The 19,385-nt window shown below is 38.2% G+C and overlaps 2 protein-coding genes across 3 annotated transcripts; one reads left to right on the top strand and one right to left on the bottom strand.

Annotated features, from left to right (window-relative positions):
• Window positions 1–292: 292 nt before the first annotated feature.
• LOC122987426 lies at window positions 293–4,530 on the top strand. 2 transcript variants are annotated; one of them, XM_044359315.1, is made up of 11 exons: window positions 293–453; window positions 1,795–1,864; window positions 2,344–2,387; window positions 2,474–2,545; window positions 2,641–2,880; window positions 3,630–3,659; window positions 3,748–3,831; window positions 4,066–4,073; window positions 4,155–4,239; window positions 4,345–4,404; window positions 4,504–4,530. In XM_044359315.1, exons 2-9 carry the CDS (start codon window positions 1,860–1,862, stop codon window positions 4,158–4,160), a joined length of 489 nt encoding a protein of 162 aa, XP_044215250.1. In that variant the 5' UTR covers window positions 293–453; window positions 1,795–1,859; the 3' UTR covers window positions 4,161–4,239; window positions 4,345–4,404; window positions 4,504–4,530. The 2 variants fall into 2 exon arrangements, with proteins under 2 accessions (XP_044215250.1, XP_044215249.1); XM_044359314.1 differs by lacking the exon at window positions 4,066–4,073.
• A 5,189-nt stretch (window positions 4,531–9,719) lies between these two features.
• LOC122987331 (butyrophilin-like protein 8) lies at window positions 9,720–11,053 on the bottom strand. Its single transcript, XM_044359152.1, has 4 exons — window positions 11,019–11,053; window positions 10,332–10,691; window positions 10,069–10,198; window positions 9,720–9,732 (listed from the first exon to the last, which is right to left on the bottom strand). The coding sequence occupies exons 2-4, from the start codon at window positions 10,618–10,620 to the stop codon at window positions 9,720–9,722; spliced, it is 432 nt and encodes a 143-aa protein (XP_044215087.1). The 5' UTR covers window positions 10,621–10,691; window positions 11,019–11,053.
• Between the last annotated feature and the right edge of the window lie 8,332 nt (window positions 11,054–19,385).

Raw genomic sequence — 19,385 nt, 5'->3', positions numbered from 1 at the left:
ACAATATGCAGCATCAAATTATAATGTGTTTGACAAAACACAACGAAGTAACAGCGAAAACTCTTCAGTAAAGCTAAAGTTTTTTAAATTGACATTAGTGTTACGGTTAGTTACTTCCTCCAGACTACGCCACTTATGTAACTGGCCATGTTTCAAGAGAAATAGTAATAGGTACTTTTTGATGCAAACGAGGTAAACAAATTAGCAATACAACAAGTTGCGTTTGCAGAATATAGCAAAGGACTTTCAGCACTTCAAGCACTTCATGCTGACATGAGGGGTGGGCCTAAATCTAAACAATTTAAGGGAAAAGTATACAAGAGACACTGCAAATCTGTCGGAGGTCTGTCTGTGTTTCTCTCCCAGCTCACTAACCTTCTCCGTGAAGCTCTGCAGCTGTTTACATCATCATGTCTCCAGATTTTCTGCACTTCTCTCTGCTGTTGTCACACTGTAAGTAGTTTTTAATTTACTTTTTTAAACGTGAAACATGCATTTTAGTGAATTGATTGACCTGATATTTGTGAATACACACAAAAGCTGACTGCATTTTATATGATAAATGCCTTTATACACTGGCACATGCAGAGACAATATGCAGCATCAAATTATAATGTGTTTGACAAAACACAACGAAGTAGCAGCGAAAACTCTTCAGTAAAGCTAAAGTTTTTTAAATTGACATTAGTGTTGTTTTAAGCGTCCCATTTATCTAGTGCTGTTCCTTTACATGACAGTAATGTTAATGCAGTTTGATAGTTTGGATAGCTTGACTGCTTATGCATTCCCACTGTGTGTTGTTTGTCCACAATTACTGTAATTATCACCATACGTGTTAAAGTTCTGCTTCATCCTCACTCCGATTTTTACATGGAAGACTTTTTACATTTCCTGAGTGAGTGAAGGAATCAGGAGAGAGGAGATAGAAGTGAGGAAGAATTGCAGGATGTAGTGGAGTTGAAAGAAAGAAAAACAGTTTACACCTGACATTGACATGCGTCTTGAGTGACTGCTTGTGATCAGATCTCACTTCTCCGCTCTATATGCAAATAAACACGTACATGATTTCTGTTTGCAAAGACCAAATGTGTTGTTGTTTTTAATCGGCGGGAGGAATGGGGGTCCAAAGCTGTGTTCCACTTGTTCAATAACAGGATGAACAAATATCTCGTCCTATTGATCTGCTCTAGCGCTGCGTCTGAACATGTAAGGGTGTTTCTGCAACTGCGGTCACTTTTGACTCTCCCAACATAAAAGAAATCAACCTCTATGAATTTTCATTTTAACCATCAGAGACTGTAATACATAGAAGCAGGTCCACAGAATTGCATATGGTCGTAAAGATTTTAATCTGGAACATGTTTATTTTTTATGTTTTTCATCACTTGTTCTTACAAAATGTCCTCACCACAACATCACTAAAACTGTCATTTTATACATTTTCCTTTTTTAATTTATATAAAATGTTAAGATATTTAAATTCATTTTTGTCAAGCTTTGTGCATCAATGTAAATACTGATATAAAAAAATAATTAAAAAATGTCATGGTTTTCTCTAAACCCTGGAAAATTAACTGTAACACTAAATGTCAATTGTCTTCATACACACAAAAAATAAAATATGTTACTTTTTATGACAGATATTGGAATTCTAATGTGTAAAAAGTCTCGCAGGTGTGGTCATTTTAGTCAGCTTTGGGGGAGCCGCCCCCCTGTTCCCGTCTCATCGGGTTGCTGTCTGTAGCACTGCTAAATCCAACTAAACGTACATTTGTGCTTTGTGTTATTGTTTAGGTCGTGCATATTCGTACTGAGCGGACCATCACTTGGAAAGAGGAAACGTTATCTCAGAGCAAGAAATGGGGTAAGTCATTGGTTATAGTTCATTTTAAGTGGTGCTATCCAATGTTTGAATGGCAACATGAAAATTTTGTTTTTTGATTGAAATACTGTAAATAGATATGTTCAGTCCTGTTTGATAACATTAACAGTAAATACCACTTCCTCACCAACTGACTCTAACTCGCTTTTTTCCATGTGAAAGATTCACCATTTGGGTTTCAAATGACTTAAAAACAGTTTTTATACATTTTTGTAAATTTTTTTTGTGTAACAAGCCTCACAAACAGGAACATCAATACATACAGTATTTGTTCATTATGAGTTGTGTGTTGTGGTTTTAAACAGGGAAGACACATTTCAGTTGAGGCTAACACCAAATTCCAGTAAAGGAAGTGGTGTGCTGTAAAGGTTGTGCTCAACATGAAGGGTGTCATGGTGGGGGATAATTAGGAATTCTGTGATGCGAAGTTTCTGACGGGAAACTGAATGTGTCTCCAACAGGACAGCCCAGAAAAGCTTCACAGTACCGATCTCTCACATGAAAGGTAGGTTTCTGACAATTTACCAACTTTAAACTGGGTCCGATCTCAACCACCAGCCTTAGATTGAGTTTGTAATTTTGTCTTGACAGAGCAAATCTTCCTCTTTCTGCTGCTGTGTGCTCTTACACTCACTCAGTGCTTTCCAGTGACTGCAGGTCAGGGTACGTCCTCTCTTGTTTATGTCATTCTCTTCATCAAAAAAAAGATGTTTCCTTTCAGTTTATGTGAGTTACTTCATAGATGTATGATGTTACAGGTGGACACAGTCCTGTGCAACTGTTTTTCTGTGAGACCCCAGGATGTGCCACTGATGTGACTCGTGTGTTTTGCAATGATGAGCTGGTCTTCAGTAACACTGACATCAGAAGTTGCACAGGCCTTCCACCACCCAATACTGTCTGCCAGCATGACGGTCGGGCATTCATTTCCAGGAATACAGATAGTGTCTGTCAGTTTGAAGGGGCCAATGAATATATGAAGACCGAAAAATGTCCAGGTATTTACTTTCTAAGCCCTTAAAATACTGTTCAGTGTGATTTTCTTGAAATCATTCACACCTGGCTCAGAAAACAACAGATTGCACAGATCAAGTGTGTTTACATGCACACCAGTATCCCAGCTTTAATGGTGTTTTAGGAGTTTTTATTGTATTTGCACATTAAAAACTTAATATCGAAGTTTTTGTTTAGTCTGTCATGTGAAGTTTGTCCATAAAACAAACAAAAGGAAGATAAACATTGTAATGATGACCCATGTTCAATGAGAACATTACATCCTGAATATGATCAAAGGATAAAAGCAGGATGCTAGTGTGCATGTAAACGTAATTGTTTCAAACTAGATTCGGTGCTGCATATCATGCTCGGGCTTATAATCTCTCACAGTAAAGATAGCAGTCGACTGATGAGAGGGTGCTTTATACAGTTTTAAAGTTTCTTTGTTGTCAGGGACTGATGGTTCCAGCTGAGGGCACTGTTTGTTGTAATCATTTCTTGTTGAAGGGAAATTAAATCTCTGCCCACTGCTAAAAGTTACCAGACCATCCACATTTGAACTCTTGAAAACACTCTGCTGCCACTTTTTGCTGACTTGAAATCAGTGCACATGTCACAAAAAGCAAAACAAAACACTCTTCATGCAAATGAAATCCTAGAGTTATATGTGTTCTCAATGAAATGTTTCTATCCAACTCGTACAGTATGTTGATTGACACTATGTAACACTTCTCTTGTTTTTTTCAACTAGACAGTAGCAACATTTGTGATTTTATCAATGGTAAGCTTTTCACGCAGATACACACCTTTCATCCTGCTGCCCGCTGATGTGATTGACTATTGACTGGAGCTTTTCCTCTTTCCTCCAGCTCCTACATCACCTCCCATCTCCACCAAGGATCAACAAAATGTCAGGGAGGACCATGCAAAATGGGGACTTTGGGGAGTTTTTGGTAAGTACTGAACACCAATAAATGTGATACTTTGTCTGTCTATGTCATGTTTTTTCCACTTCTGGATAAGTTACTGTTACTGTTACCCATGTCTGCCATGAAGTGTTATTATTCAATTCTGTAAAATCTGTCTTTTTGCAACTAATCCTACTTGCTTTTACTCTGCCATCCTCTGTCTACTTGCTTTCTCTCATGGCTGAATTACTTGTCTTTCAAATGCTGCCTAAACTAAAGACAGCCAGGTGAGATCTAAATTTTATCATGGGCTGCATTTATTGTATATTTATACAATTATATTAAATGTCAACTTCTTGATTCCACAGGTTTAGCACTAATATTAGTCTTTGGTCTCACTGCATATTTCTGCTGTAAAAAGAGAAACAGAGACCGCAATCAACAGCCAGCAAAGTAAGTGAAATTATGTCTTATTCATAAAATTCCTTTATTCATATTTTAAACTGTGATGTTACAGAAAAGAAACACTTTCTGCTTTTTAATATGAACTTGTTTCAGTGAGTCTGGTGTGACTGAACCCCTAAGAAGCATGCAAAGCTCTGGATAAACCAGTGAGAGGTTAGTGAACATTTAGCAGGCAGCATATTCCTCACAGTACGTGCAATTGTAGATATACAGTAAGGGAACTGATTTTGGGCTGACTTTTTACACCTTCAGGGACGCTGACTGTGATCCTGGACTAACTGATGACAGCCCTCCTTCTCAACGTGTCCATGCAGCTTAAACTAAAAATTCTTCTAATCAATTCTATTATATCAATTCTAAAATTGGTTTGTTTGAGCTCTAAAGATTTTGTATTTTCATATCTTTAAATAAACATACCATCATTCTATTGGTTGTCCTGGAGCCTATTTTAACAGTTCACACACATACTGTACTTACTGTTGTGTTATCAGCTTGACATTTAATGACTTTGCATAATTGAGAAATGAGAAATGCATATAAACATGATTTTAAACTGATGACATGTTTCAGAAGTCCGCGGCAGAAAATTATGCATTACTTCTGTTAGGGGTCCCCAGCTGTAAAACATTGATAATTACAGTTGATTTTCTGTGATTGGTGTTGGTAGTAGTTTTTACACAGCACTACCTTTCAGTTATTGAAGCTTTATAACAGTTTGTTAATAAGAAGTCAATGACTTAGTCCTCTCACTCCTTTTAGACCTCTATGGGGTGTAATTAAACCCAAATATAAGTAATGTGAACATTTAGACATCATGTACATTTCTGTCTGTGAATGACTTTTTGCCAAACAAAATGACTTTGTTCATGCATGTATAAAACAAGAAATATCACCTTATTTGGTGTAATAACAATGCTTTATGGCCATTTCTGTATTCTGTATTTTCTCACTGTCAGAAAATGTGCAAGTTTGTGGCAAACATTCAATACGTTTGTACATATTGGTTTTAATAAAGTATGAATAAAAGGGGGAAATTTGTTACAGTTTTTATTATTTTTACTCATTCAGCAGTAGGGTCTGTACTGTGACCCCAAACATTTAGAAAGTGAAGTCAGTGTCAACAAAACAAAAGGATTAAGTGTGAAACAGGCTACCTTCTTTTTCTGTACATACCTCCACCACCAGTTACTATATATTGTCCCAAACTCACATCATGCAACCAGCTTACTTTTTTATTGTAAAAGTGGGATTTTAATTGATTTCATGTTCCAAAAAGATGGAATATTCAAAGTATCATCTTGTAAACTATATTTGTGAGATATAATAGTGATGAGAAGTTATAATATCTGGTCCACTGGTTCAGGTCTGCAGAGGGCACGTTTGAGTCACTTTTCAATGTTGTTTCCAGTGTTGTACTGAATGGCATGGTTGTATGTAAAGAGGCAGGGCAGGGACACACATTTTCAGTAAAGATTAAACTGATCTTTGTGTGTTACTGTAGATACAGAAAGAATGTGTGTGCTTTTGTGTCTACAGACAGGTGACAAATTAAAGGAAAGACTGCTCCAGGTCTGAATGCTTGACCCCTACAGTGAGGGGGTCTGGTGGCTCTGTCCACTTGACCCCTTAGAGGGAAGAATCACTGCTAATCAATACAAAGATGTTGTGAGTGATCACCTTTATCTTATGATGAAACATTTCTATCCTGATGGGAGTGGTCTCTTCCAGGATGTCCCCATCCATAGGACATGAGAGGTCACTGAATGGTCTGATGAGTATGAAGATGATGTGAATCATATGCTATGACCTTCACAGTCACCAGATCTCAAACCAATTGAAACCTATGAGAGATTTTGGACTGAGGTGTTAGACAGTGCTCTCCACCACCATCATCAAAACACCACATGAGGGAATATCTTTGAAGAATAGTGTTCATCGCTCCAGAAGAGTTTCAGAGACTTGTAGAATCAATGCCAAGGTGTATTGAAGCTGTTCTGGTGACACATGGTGGTCCAACACCTTACTAAAACACTTTATGTTGGTTTTTCCTTTAATCTGTCACCCGTCTGTATGTACAGCATGTTTGTGTGTGACTTAAACTTAACATTAGTCAACAATTAGGTATTTATTCATCAACATTGTAACACTTGTAACGGTGATCAAACATTAACAGGAACAGTGTGTCTAGTCTCTGGAATATCAGAAAATCATTTTTGGGGGTAAATTGAACCATTGACTCAACTTGCTCCAACATCACTGGCACGTTTTACCCCACAACCTCCATTTTGACAAAACTGTTTCAGACAGTGGTTCAGATCCACAATTATGCTAAGTTTTTGACCTTGTTTTATAGCTTACACTGACTTAAATCAACATGTAATAATGTCCAAAACTTATCTATTTTACAAGACTGATAACTTTAGTAACATGATGAATTCACTTGACATGACAAAAATCTGTTTGTTTTTTTTTGCTCTGTTTTTCTGACCACTCTCTCCATGTGCTGGAGTCCAAGATGGATTGAGTGATGTGAACTATACTTTCTTTATTTGTGGTCACATTATTACTTTTGTTTATGGTTATCTAGATAAAGGGGGTGTCTCATTTTACCCACTGGCTCGATTTACCCAGTTCTCCCCTAACTATTAAGTCATGCTGTGAGCTGTGTGCATCATATTTATTATTTAATGAAATGTATATTTACACACAATATTATATTACAAGATAGTCAGTCATTACTCTTAAATTAAGCCTTACCTGGTATTATGCAATTAAATTGTTCTCTCTGAGTTTAGACTCTAAATAGACAGTGACTTTTGTTCATTTTGTGTGTTTGTATGTTTTTTTTGTGTCTTTCTAAGCTGGTGAATGGAGGAGAGTGTAAGTGAGAGAATGAGACAGAGACAGAAGCTGCGGATGTGGTCATGTTGAAATATAAAGGTAAAGTGTGTGTTTACCTTTTTATCATCTACAGGATGATAGGGGCAATCCGGGGGGACCATATAATAAAGAGAGTGTTCCCAAGTTACCAGAGGGTTACATAGACTCAGACTCCTTCAGGAAGTGCTTCTCTTTATTCATTCCCTTAACACTCATCTAACTTTCATTTTTTTCTTACGTCCAACATTGCCTGTAAAAAGTCCAAAACCATCTAATGTGTTTCCAACACTCACCAGCTTCTACTATTTATTCTCTTCCCTGTTTTCCTTACGTTCAGGGAGTCATTGGATCCTGTTTTCTAAATATATTCATAACTGCTCAGAGAAATATTGCTGCCTTGACTAGCATAATCCATAAATGTGATCAGGACATGTATCACATTTATTGATAAAGTCACTTTATAATGCAGCAAATTATTGTTTAATAGGAGCCGTTTTCACTTTATAATTACTGCACTTTTTGACAGCACTATTGACACTTTTGACCGCAGGTGGCAGTAAAGAGGCAAAACAAAATCCTATGATTTCCCCCCAAACACACATGATTTCTTCACACTAAAATGTAGACTGGTCAACATGGAACAATATCAAACAGGTCCACCACAAATACTTTTCCCAAACTGATATAACACATTAATTATGTCTCTAGTCTCTACTTGCATGTACACAGTCCTTTCTATTGCTCTGACTGTGTGTTGTAGAGCTCTGGTCAGGGTGGACAGAGAGCAGTTGCCGGCTGAAAACAGCAAGATCCTGCAGCAACAGCCAGGACCCAAACAGCAAGGTCCCCAGTCACCTCCTGAACCTCACATGGAGGCTCTCTCCCTCCCCAGCCACAGAGGACTGTCCCCCATGGCTGCTCCTACCACCAACTCCCCTCCATCATCTGTCTCTCAGCTCCCTCTTCACCCTCCCACAGTCGGCTGCCTGCCTGCACACACTCCCCTGTCAAAGTATTAACATAGACAGTAAAGTTAGAGATATTTTTTATATTCCACCCTTGCATTACAGGGAATTACAGCACTGATTTCTTGCATTTATTTCACTCTTTTGTTGAATCACACAATGTCATTTTATTCAAAAAAGCTTTTGAAATGACATGAAACAGGGATTTTACCTTAAATGTCTGAAATGAAACAGATAGTTGACAACATACAGTATTTCTAATTCATCTATTTTTTTTAAAAAAAAAAAAACCTTTCAGAAAAAGTCCAGAAGGTGGCAGTATTGTGTTAAAAACAAAATTAACACCTCCTGTCTGCAATGACTTTATTATATACTGTCAATGATTGTATACATATAAAACTTGCATTTCTGATAAAAGGATGTGTGTCTACAATTTCTTTATATAGTAATCTAACATAAAGACATTCATTTCTTGTTTGTTTTTTATGTTTTGGATCCTCTTTTTTTCAATGTGTCTGTGCAGGTCAGTATCCAAGCAGATTCATGAACAAGAAACTTACTTTTCCACTGTAAACACTAAAATAATCTATAATGGTTACATTTTACAATTCAACACCAGTGATGTTTTATGGATGCCACTTAGTGTGCACAAAGTCTGATATAATTTGTTTACAAATAAAAAAACGGAAGATATTGTGAGAATCATGAATGGGTGAATTTGGACTATTAACTTCTACACTGTGATTCAAAGGTATTTAATCTGTGGTACAAGGAGTAAACTGCTTTGCCTGACACTATTCATTTACAGCTTGGAACACATTTGAAGTCATTTTCAGTCCATCCACAAAGCACTTTCATCAGTGTTGTAGTTTGAGATATTAAACAGAGAAATTGCTGGTTTCTGTTATTCTAAGCAAATATCACTGATAAAACACATAACAGTAGCAGATCTCTGTGATACATCTGTTATGTTTCAATGAGTCTAAAGGTGTAAATGAGCACACAGCTGTAACCTGCAGCCAGGTGAGGATCTCGAAACAAGATGAGCTGACTTCCAGTGAAGAGCTCCCTCTGCTGGTCTTTATCCTTAATACCAGTGTTTCCAGTTCAAAGGTTTTCTCTCAAACATACATGTGAAAGACTGATAATCAATAACAGACAGTAAATAAGAGCTCACTGTAACAGACAGGATTAAAAACAGCTACAGTAAATCTCAGTTTCAATTACACATTACAATAAAACAACAAAGATCAATGTTGAGAAGTTAAAGATATAAATTCTGGAAAGAAGGTCAGAACTCACAGTTTTACAGTTTTCATGACGTTAGACGATCAACAAACATGATGAAAAGATTGTTGTGGTCATTATAAACAAACGCATCACTTCCTGTGTGGCACTAGTTTAACACCAGTGTTCATAACACATGAGAACAAGCAGCTCTGAAGGGTCTTAACCTGAATACTTCATTACAAGCTTCAAGCACATGATAGACAGGATATAAATGTTAATGTTATATTTCATTTGAAAATAAATCACACAGATGAGGTGATTTATGAGGTAGACATGCTTCTCAGCATTATTTCAATAAAGTGAACAAAGTGCACATTTCAGATCTAACAAAGTTTAACGAGGAGTCCTGATATCAAAATGATACACAAGGTAAAGATCAAGAATGTTGTTTCCTCCATCAAGTCTGTTATTGTTGTATATCAGTGGTTCATTATGGCTCTGATACCATGGCCACTTACTGGAGAAAATAAAGGCAGGATGTGTTTTTTCCAGTATTAGTTTTTACAGTTTGTGATTTAAGTGCATGAAGCATCGATGTTGTTGCTATGGTTACCTGCCAGCCAATGGGAGACTTGTGTGTTCTGTGTCTTTGGTATAAAATTGAATCAAACTGTTTCCTCTGATCCATCTGCTAAACTGTAAGTTTTCTGAAATCCACCACTGGACCGAGTATAAATCTAACAGGCAGAGAGTGAATGAATAAACAGCCAGTACAGATATAGCTGCTGCCGTCAGTCCCAGTACACAGTAGAGGCCGATCCTTTCCCGACTCGCTGTGTTTGGTGTCTCAGGTTCAGGCCAATCCCTCGCTGCTGTAAAGACACCAAACACATCTGTGTCATTCATGTGAAGAAACAACATTTCACTAAAGAAAACTAAATAACCACAACACATTAAGTTGGAACATATTTCATAGTTCTGCTAAATTTTACTGAATCATCTTACCAGTGACATTGAGCCGGCCTTTTCCTCTGTTCCAACCATAATTTGTTCTCACTTCACACTGGTACAGACCCGAGTCATCAGTCCTGATTCTGAACACGTGAAGTCTGATTCGTCCTTCTCTGAGGGCGTCTTTGTCACACTGAACTCGTCCTGCAAACTGTCCATCCTGAAACTCTGAGTCCTCAACACCCTCATATAGATGATACAGGACCAAGGGTTTAACATCAGTTAACAGTTCACAAATAATTATAGATACGGTGGAGGAACTGTCAGTTTTGGTTGTAAACATCCATTCCAGTGTGATGTTGTGGTTCTCCTCTGCCTGGTAGGAGGTCTCTGTCACGTTCAATACAAATGTTCCTGTTGAGGAGACAGAGAGGGAAAGTGAGGACCAGACAAACTAAGAACTTTAACATTTGAGCCCTTAAACTCCACCTATATATATTTAGAAATACAGCTAAGTGTTTAAAGATACAAGAGTATAAAAAGGTAATGCATGATGCCAATAATTAATACAATCTAATCAATAACTGAAGATAGAGGATCTTCCCAACTGTCATCTACCAGCTTTAATAGTTCTAATGTTTTCACTGACATATTTTAAAATGGAAGTCATAAAATATGTTTGTGAGGCTGAAGGTTTATTCTGTTGTTCATCTTTATGTCAAACTGAAGGTTTAAACTAACCACAGACACAGGAGGTCAGGCTGATGAGCAGAAGGATCCTGCAGATCATCTTCTCCCTGTGAGAGGAGACAGAGGAGAGGAGTCATCAACACATGAGGTCAAAGTTCAGTCATCACACTTGTGAAAAGATAAGTCAGGTTTCATTCATGCATCACAACATGTGCTCATGTTCATCTTCCTTATTCTACATGACTGAGCAAAGGACTTTTAGTCAGATCTCAGTCAGTCTACAGTTTGTTCTTCTATGAATTCAGTTCAAGTAACATGTTTTTAAAAGCCTTTCTCAGGTGTCTGTGTGCAGTAATGTAACTGTGCTACAAGATGCTGCAGGTTAAGTTGATTACAATATCTGAAGGTGCAGTTAATATTTCAGGGTTCTTCGTGTGGTAGGGAGCACTAGGAAACACTTCCCCCAAACTGATCTTGAACGCAGCCCTTGTCTGTTCACTTGCCCATCCCTTCCTATCAATCAGGTTCTGATTATTGTTGATTGTTGATTATTGTTTTAGCTTCCTTGCTAGTGCTCCCTGAGTCTTACCTTTGCATACCACAGTGGTAAGTAGGGCCTGGACAACTATTGATTATATTGTGTATGAACAGGGCTGTACAGAGACCTTTAGAGGGGCAGGTGCTCAAACACCAAACCACCAACATAATTTACAGCATGATCTGCTGAATTATAGCAACACATATTCAAACACAATGTAACATGAAATCTTGTTCTTCTCTCATGTAGGAGACTATGATTTGCTCTGTGGTGTGTGTGTGTGTGTGTGTGTGTGTGTGTGTGTGTGTGTGTGTGTGTGTGTGTGTGTGTGTGTGTGTGCAGGTTGGATGATATATATATGTTCAGACGCAGCACTAGAGCAGGGGCCTGTTTCAGAAAGCAGGTTCAGTCAAGCTCCGATACTACGAGTCACTATGGCAACAGGTAAATAAAAGGCAGGACCTCTATTTTAATCCAGTGGACTTAAAGATATGAATGCATGTGTGTGCGGACGCTGCACATTTATCTATAAAAAAGAGCCTGTGTCAGAGCGGGAAAAGTGTCAATAAGTTTACACAATAAAGTTTTATTCAGTGTTGTCCATCAATTCATCATTTACCAGACTTACATTTCCTTGATGATGATAAAGTGGAATCTGACTGTGTATCAGGCTGCAGCTACATCACATTTTAAATATATTTGTTCAGCTTTAATCTGACGGACAAAACACAGGAAGCAGCAACTGAAGATGAAAAATATAGTTAAAGATTTAAAACATATATAGATCAAAGACATAGAGACATGACTGTAGCTCTCAGTCTGATCCAGTAATAACGTGTTTGGTGATTTGCACTTGAAAAGGTGTCGAGGTTAAAATACAGAATATTTTAAATTTTTAGACATCTATTTGTATCTCAGCTCAACAGCATTCAGTGACTTTATTTCAGCTTCTTCAACAACTGTAGTAAATTTAAACATTGTCACTGAAATGCTGTTAAAACACGTTAAGATTATGCTCCCTATTTAAAAATCTCACTTTCAAACTACATTCTTCATCTGCATCACAATCCTGCTCACTCAGCATATTAACATATAATCTCCAATATTATAGGAATTATATTCCATCAGTGTGACCAATCACATCATGAGTGATAGAGATAATTATTCATTGATCCCACATGTCTAAAGCTTCATACCGATTGTTTAAATTGAAACTGAGATTACACATTATGTGCAATAAAGATTTCAGTGCAGGAGCTGCTCTAACAAACTGACAGCTGTCTTGTGCAGAGTCACAGAGTTAAAACGGAAGGACAAGCAGAGGTTTTATTCTGAGCTGAGGGTGAATTCACTCTGTGTAATATTTGAATGTGAAGGCAAGGTCCCTACAGTCTTTAAAAGTAGAATGGGAGGCAGAGCCTTCAGCTATCAGGCTCCTCTTCTATGGAACCATCTACCAGATTCGGTCCGGGATGCAGACACCCTCTCTATGTTTAAGAGTAGGCTTAAAACTTCCCTTTTTGATAAAGCTTATATTTAGGGCCGACCAGGCTCGCCTTGGATCAGCCCTTAGTTATGCTGCTATAGGCCTAGACTGCTGGGGGACTTCCCATGATGCACTGAGCTCCTCTCTCCTCCTCCTCCTCTCCATCTGTATGCATTCATGTAACATCAATGCATGTCACTAACTTTGCTTCTTCCCCGGAGTTTTTTGTGCTTTCTCATCTCACAGGAAAAACCTGGGTCCCGAGCCGAGCCTTCGCGGTCCTTCACAGTCCTGATGGCATCCTTCCCTGTCTATTGATGCTTATGCTTGTTGTTGTTGTTGTGATTGTTGCTCTCCTGTCCCCCCTCTCCCTTTCTCTCTCTCTTTCTCTCTCTCAACCCAACAGGTCAAAGCAGATGGCTGCCCACCAAGAGCCAGGGTCTGCTTGAGGTTTCTACTCATTAAAGGGGAGTTTTTCCTTACTGCTGTTGCCAAGTGCTTGCTCATGGGGGAATTGTTGGGTCTCTGTAAATTAAAGAGTACGGTCTTGACCTGCTCTATGTGAAAAGTGCCTTGAGATGACTTCTGTTGTGATATGGCGCTATATAAATAAAAATTGATTGATTGATTGATTGAAAAACCGCTGTTCAAACTGACTGATGCGCATAAAAGCACTAACTTTAGAAAGTCCTTGAGTAACTCAACTAATATCCAACCAGATAGTAAACCTCCGCTAATGAATGTGCTTCAATATGCGCTAAAATACGGACTGAATGAATGAGGAGATGAAACAGCGTGTCTGGCTCTGTAAGAGGGAGGAGACAGAGAGAAACTCCGGGTTTGTTGAAGAAAATCAAGACTCAAAAATCAAGACTTTCCCTCATCTCAGGGTAAACAAACTCAAGAGTTTTCACTAAACCCACTTTCTGAAACAGGCTCCTGATCAATAGACGGGATATTTGTTCATCCTGTTATTGAACAAGTGGAACACAGCTTTGGACCCCCGGTCCTCCCGCTGGTTAAAAACAACAACACATTTGATCTTTGCAAACAGAAACTATGTACGTGTTTATTTGCATATAGAGCGGAGAAGTGAGATCTGATCACAAGCAGTCACTCAAGACGCATGTCAATGTCAGGTGTAAACTGTTTCTCTTTCTTTCAACACCACTACATCCTGCAATTCTTCCTCACGTCTGTCTCCTCTCTCCTGATTCCTTCACTCACTCTGGAAATGTGTAAAATGTCTCTTGTTGGTCTCCTCTTGCTGCTGTTTTGTCTAATTTTAGGTTTGTTCTAAGTGTCAGCCATATTTAACACTGTTCCACATTTTAGAACCAACTGCTATCCTTACTTTGTTTGGTAAACTGTAGTTTTATTTCTTTGCCAGTTTATTGTCTCTTCCCTGTTATAGTTGTAGTTAAACACACTAAGACACATGATTGGTTCATGTGTTTACTGTGTGAGTGTGTTTAGGTTGTTGTGACTGCATGGTGAGTATACAGCAACACCTCTAAGCTCTCCTCAGTGTAGCCTGACATCCCATTTACCAGCCTCAGCCCATCAGGGTGGACATTTATTAAACACCTGAACAGTATTTCTCACTAAATATAAAGTAAATCCTACTTAAGTCTTAACGTGTCTCATATTTGTATCTGTCTCTTACACTTAAATGAGTATTTATGCATAACATAAACGAACTTTGTTGCAGTTTAATACCGTTGTAGAAATGCACATAGTCAACAAACACGGCTCACATGAGAAAAGAGCAGCGATGATACACTGCAGAGTGTACTTTATACACCAAATCTCTCAACATTAACGCTCATCGTTGGGTTGAGACATGAAAATATCACCTCTTGGCAAAAGTAAAATGAAACGTGTCTTACCCGAGAGTTTTTCCTCACGTTTCTGTGCAAATAATCCAAAATTTAATTAAAATCCAGGAATTGACGGGATTACTTGAGAAACATCACCGTGTTGGGATATTCTTTACTCTACTCTTGTATATTCGGTAAAGTACCGGTATGAACCTCCTGAAAGACAGCTGTGATATTATGATTATAACAGAAATCATATAATAATGCAGTCAGCTTTTGTTTGTTTTCACAAATATCATGTAGACCCTACGATAACTATATAATTTCAATCGTTTCAGTAAAAAGCATGTTTCATGTTTAAAAAAGTGAATTAAAAAGTACTTACAGTGTGACAACAGCAGAGTAAAGTGCAGCAAATCTGGAGGCATGAGGAAGCAAATTGTTGAACAAATCCACGAAGGAGGTTGAAGAGCTGTGAGAGACACCGATAGAGAGACAGATCCCTCAGCATTTGAATAGTCCAGTGCGCGACGGAGAATGAAGGCTGCATAACTACATTAAAGCCTTCCTTCTTTCAGTATCATTCAACTGTACCTTGGAGACAGACAGTTGCGGATATGCTACTCGCACTGCTTAGTCATCAAGTCTTTTGGTTTGCAGTACAGTGGTACACAAGTTTTGCAGTGACGTATTTTTCAGGAAGTATTTGTGTGATCATGTCAAAAATGTGTATCAGTGTCAATGGTAGTCTGGGGGAAGTGACTAACCCCCCACACAACTTCACGCATGGTGTAAGATGCTTTATTCTATAACAGCAAACTGTTAACTACTAGAAACATCGTAGAGTTAGTGTGGAGAACAGTAACACTAATCACTGTGTACCAGATAACATCTGTGGTGATTTAGAACACAATTTACCTAAACTTATGTCAGTCTCACATGCTGGGAACTCCGCCCACCTACCCCCAACAACTACAGTATTAAATCAAATAAAACAACTGGTAAATGTGTCTGAAAAGAAAATTAGTGGTCACAGGAAAAGACAATATGGTGACGGTATTAATAAGTATTAATGAAAATCTTTTACTATTAGATTCTGTTGAATTAAAATTGACTTCAGTATTCAAAAGAAAGACAAACAAGACTAAACCCTGATGGGCTGAGGCTGGTAAATGGGATGTCAGGCTACACTGAGGAGAGCTTAGAGGTGTTGCTGTATACTCACCATGCAGTCACAACAACCTAAACACACTCACACAGTAAACACATGAACCACTCATGTGTCTTAGTGTGTTTAACTACAACTATAACAGGGAAGAGACAATAAACTGGCAAAGAAATAAAACTACAGTTTACCAAACAAAGTAAGGATAGCAGTTGGTTCTAAAATGTGGAACAGTGTTAAATATGGCTGACACTTAGAACAAACCTAAAATTAGACAAAACAGCAGCAAGAGGAGACCAACAAGAGACATTTTACACATTAATATGGTCCTCCACCTTTATACACTGGCACATGCAGAGACAATATGCAGCATCAAATTATAATGTGTTTGACAAAACACAACGAAGTAGCAGCGAAAACTCTTCAGTAAAGCTTAAGTTTTTTAAATTGACATTAGTGTTGTTTTAAGCGTCTCATTTATCTAGTGCTGTTCCTTTACATGACAGTAATGTTAATGCAGTTTGATAGTTATATATTATAGTAAAAAGCATGTTTCATGTTTAAAAAAGTAAATTAAAAAGTACTTACAGTGTGACAACAGCAAAACAAAGTGCAGAAAATCTGGAGACATGAGGAACAAACTGTTGCAGAAATTCACAACGGAGATGGAAGAGCTGTGACAGACACTGATAGAAAGGTAGGTCATTTGCATTTTAAGGTCTTTTTCTCACTACTGGCATGATATACAACTTTTCACTTCCTCAAGGGGCATAATTTGGTTGTGTGGTTAGTGGATAGTGGTTTCGAGTATGTCAATCAAGTTTTGCAGATTTGAACTAGGCAGCAAATCAATCCCACTTTCATGTGTGTGATCTCAAAAGTTGGTATTCTGGGGATAAGTCAGTGTCTCTGTATAAGAAGAAACTTTCCACAGTGAAGAGAAGTAGTCTGGGGGAAGTAAATAACCGCACACAACTTCACTCATGGTGTAAGATGCTTTATTCCATAACAGCAAACTGTTAACTACTAGAAACATCGTAGAGTTAGTGTGGAGAACAGTGACACTAATCACTATGTACCAGATAACATCTATGGTGATTTAGAACACAATTTACCTAAACTTATGTCAGTCTCACATGCTGGGAACTCCGCCCACCTACCCCCATCAGCTACAGTATTAAATCAAATAAAACAACTGGTAAATGTGTCTGAAAAGAAAATTAGTGGTCAAAGGAAAAGACAATATGGTGACGGTATTAATAAGTATTAATGAAAATCTTTTACTATTAGATTCTGTTGAATTAAAATTGACTTCAGTATTCAAAAGAAAGACAAACAAGACTAAACCCTGATGGGCTGAGGCTGGTAAATGGGATGTCAGGCTACACTGAGGAGAGCTTAGAGGTGTTGCTGTATACTCACCATGCAGTCACAACAACCTAAACACACTCACACAGTAAACACATGAACCACTCATGTGTCTTAGTGTGTTTAACTACAACTATAACAGGGAAGAGACAATAAACTGACAAAGAAATAAAACTACAGTTTACCAAACAAAGTAAGGACAGCAGTTGGTTCTAAAATGTAGAACAGTGTTAAATATGGCTGACACTTAGAACAAACCTAAAATTAGACAAAACAGCAGCAAGAGGAGACCAACAAGAGACATTTTACACATTAATATGGTCCTCCACCTTTATACACTGGCGCATGCAGAGACAATATGCAGCATCAAATTATAATGTGTTTGAGAAAACACAACGAAGTAGCAGCGAAAACTCTTCAGTAAAGCTAAAGTTTTTGAAATTGACATTAGTGTTGTTTTAAGCGTCCCATTTATCTAGTGCTGTTCCTTTACATGACAGTAATGTTAATGCAGTTTGATAGTTTGGATAGCTTGACTGCTTATGCATTCCCACTGTGTGTTGTTTGTCCACAATTACTGTAATTATCACCATACGTGTTAAAGTTCTGCTTCATCCTCACTCCGATTTTTACATGGAAGACTTTTTACATTTCCAGAGTGAGTGAAGGAATCAGGAGAGAGGAGACAGAAGTGAGGAAGAATTGCAGGATGTAGTGGTGTTGAAAGAAAGAGAAACAGTTTACACCTGGCATTGACATGCGTCTTGAGTGACTGCTTGTGATCAGATCTCACTTCTCCGCTCTATATGCAAATAAACACGTACATGATTTCTGTTTGCAAAGACCAAATGTGTTGTTGTTTTTAATCGGCGGGAGGACCGGGGGTCCAAAGCTGTGTTCCACTTGTTCAATAACAGGATGAACAAATATCCCGTCTATTGATCTGCTCTAGCGCTGCGTCTGAACATATATATATATCATCCAGCCTGCAGAGAATGTTGCCTTTGGCTGTGTGATGTTTATTAGGTGACAACAGCGCACACACATGCACACACACACACCACAGAGCAAATCATAGTCCCTCTGATTTCATCAGGTGGGGAACAATGATGTAGTGTGATTTGGTTCGTTGTAAGATTTCATGTTACATTGTGTTTGAATATGTGTTGCTATAATTCAGCAGATCATGCTGAAAATTATGTTGGTGGTTTGGTGTTTGAGCACCTGCCCCTCTAAAGGTCTCTGTACAGCCCTGTTCATACACAATATAATCAATAGTTGTCCAGGCCCTACTTACCACTGTGGTATGCAAAGGTAAGACTCAGGGAGCACTAGCAAGGAAGCTAAAACAATAATCAACAATCAACAATAATCAGAACCTGATAGGAAGGGATGGGCAAGTGAACAGACAAGGGCTGCGTTCAAGATCAGTTTGGGGGAAGTGTTTCCTAGTGCTCCCTACCACACGAAGAACCCTGAAATATTAACTGTATCTCTATCTCTATCTTCAGTTATTGCTTAGATTGTATTAATTATTGGCATCATGCATTACCTTTTTATACTCTTGTATCTTTAAACACTTAGCTGTATTTCTAAATATATATAGGTGGAGTTTAAGGGCTCAAATGTTAAAGTTCTTAGTTTGTCTGGTCCTCACTTTCCCTCTCTGTCTCCTCAACAGGAACATTTGTATTGAACGTGACAGAGACCTCCTACCAGGCAGAGGAGAACCACAACATCACACTGGAATGGATGTTTACAACCAAAACTGACAGTTCCTCCACCGTACTTATAATTAATTGTGAACTTTTAACTGATGTTAAACCCTTGGTCCTGTATCATCTATATGAGGGTGTTGAGGACTCAGAGTTTCAGGATGGACAGTTTGCAGGACGAGTTCAGTGTGACAAAGACGCCCTCAGAGAAGGACGAATCAGACTTCATGTGTCCAGAATCAGGACTGATGACTCGGGTCTGTACATGTGTGAAGTGAGAACAGATTATGGTTGGAACAGAGGAAAAGGCCGGCTCAATGTCACTG

Source organism: Thunnus albacares, chromosome 8 (assembly GCF_914725855.1).
Source record: "Thunnus albacares chromosome 8, fThuAlb1.1, whole genome shotgun sequence".
Classification (NCBI taxonomy): Eukaryota; Metazoa; Chordata; class Actinopteri; order Scombriformes; family Scombridae; genus Thunnus; species Thunnus albacares.
This window is presented reverse-complemented; position numbering and strand designations above follow the sequence as displayed.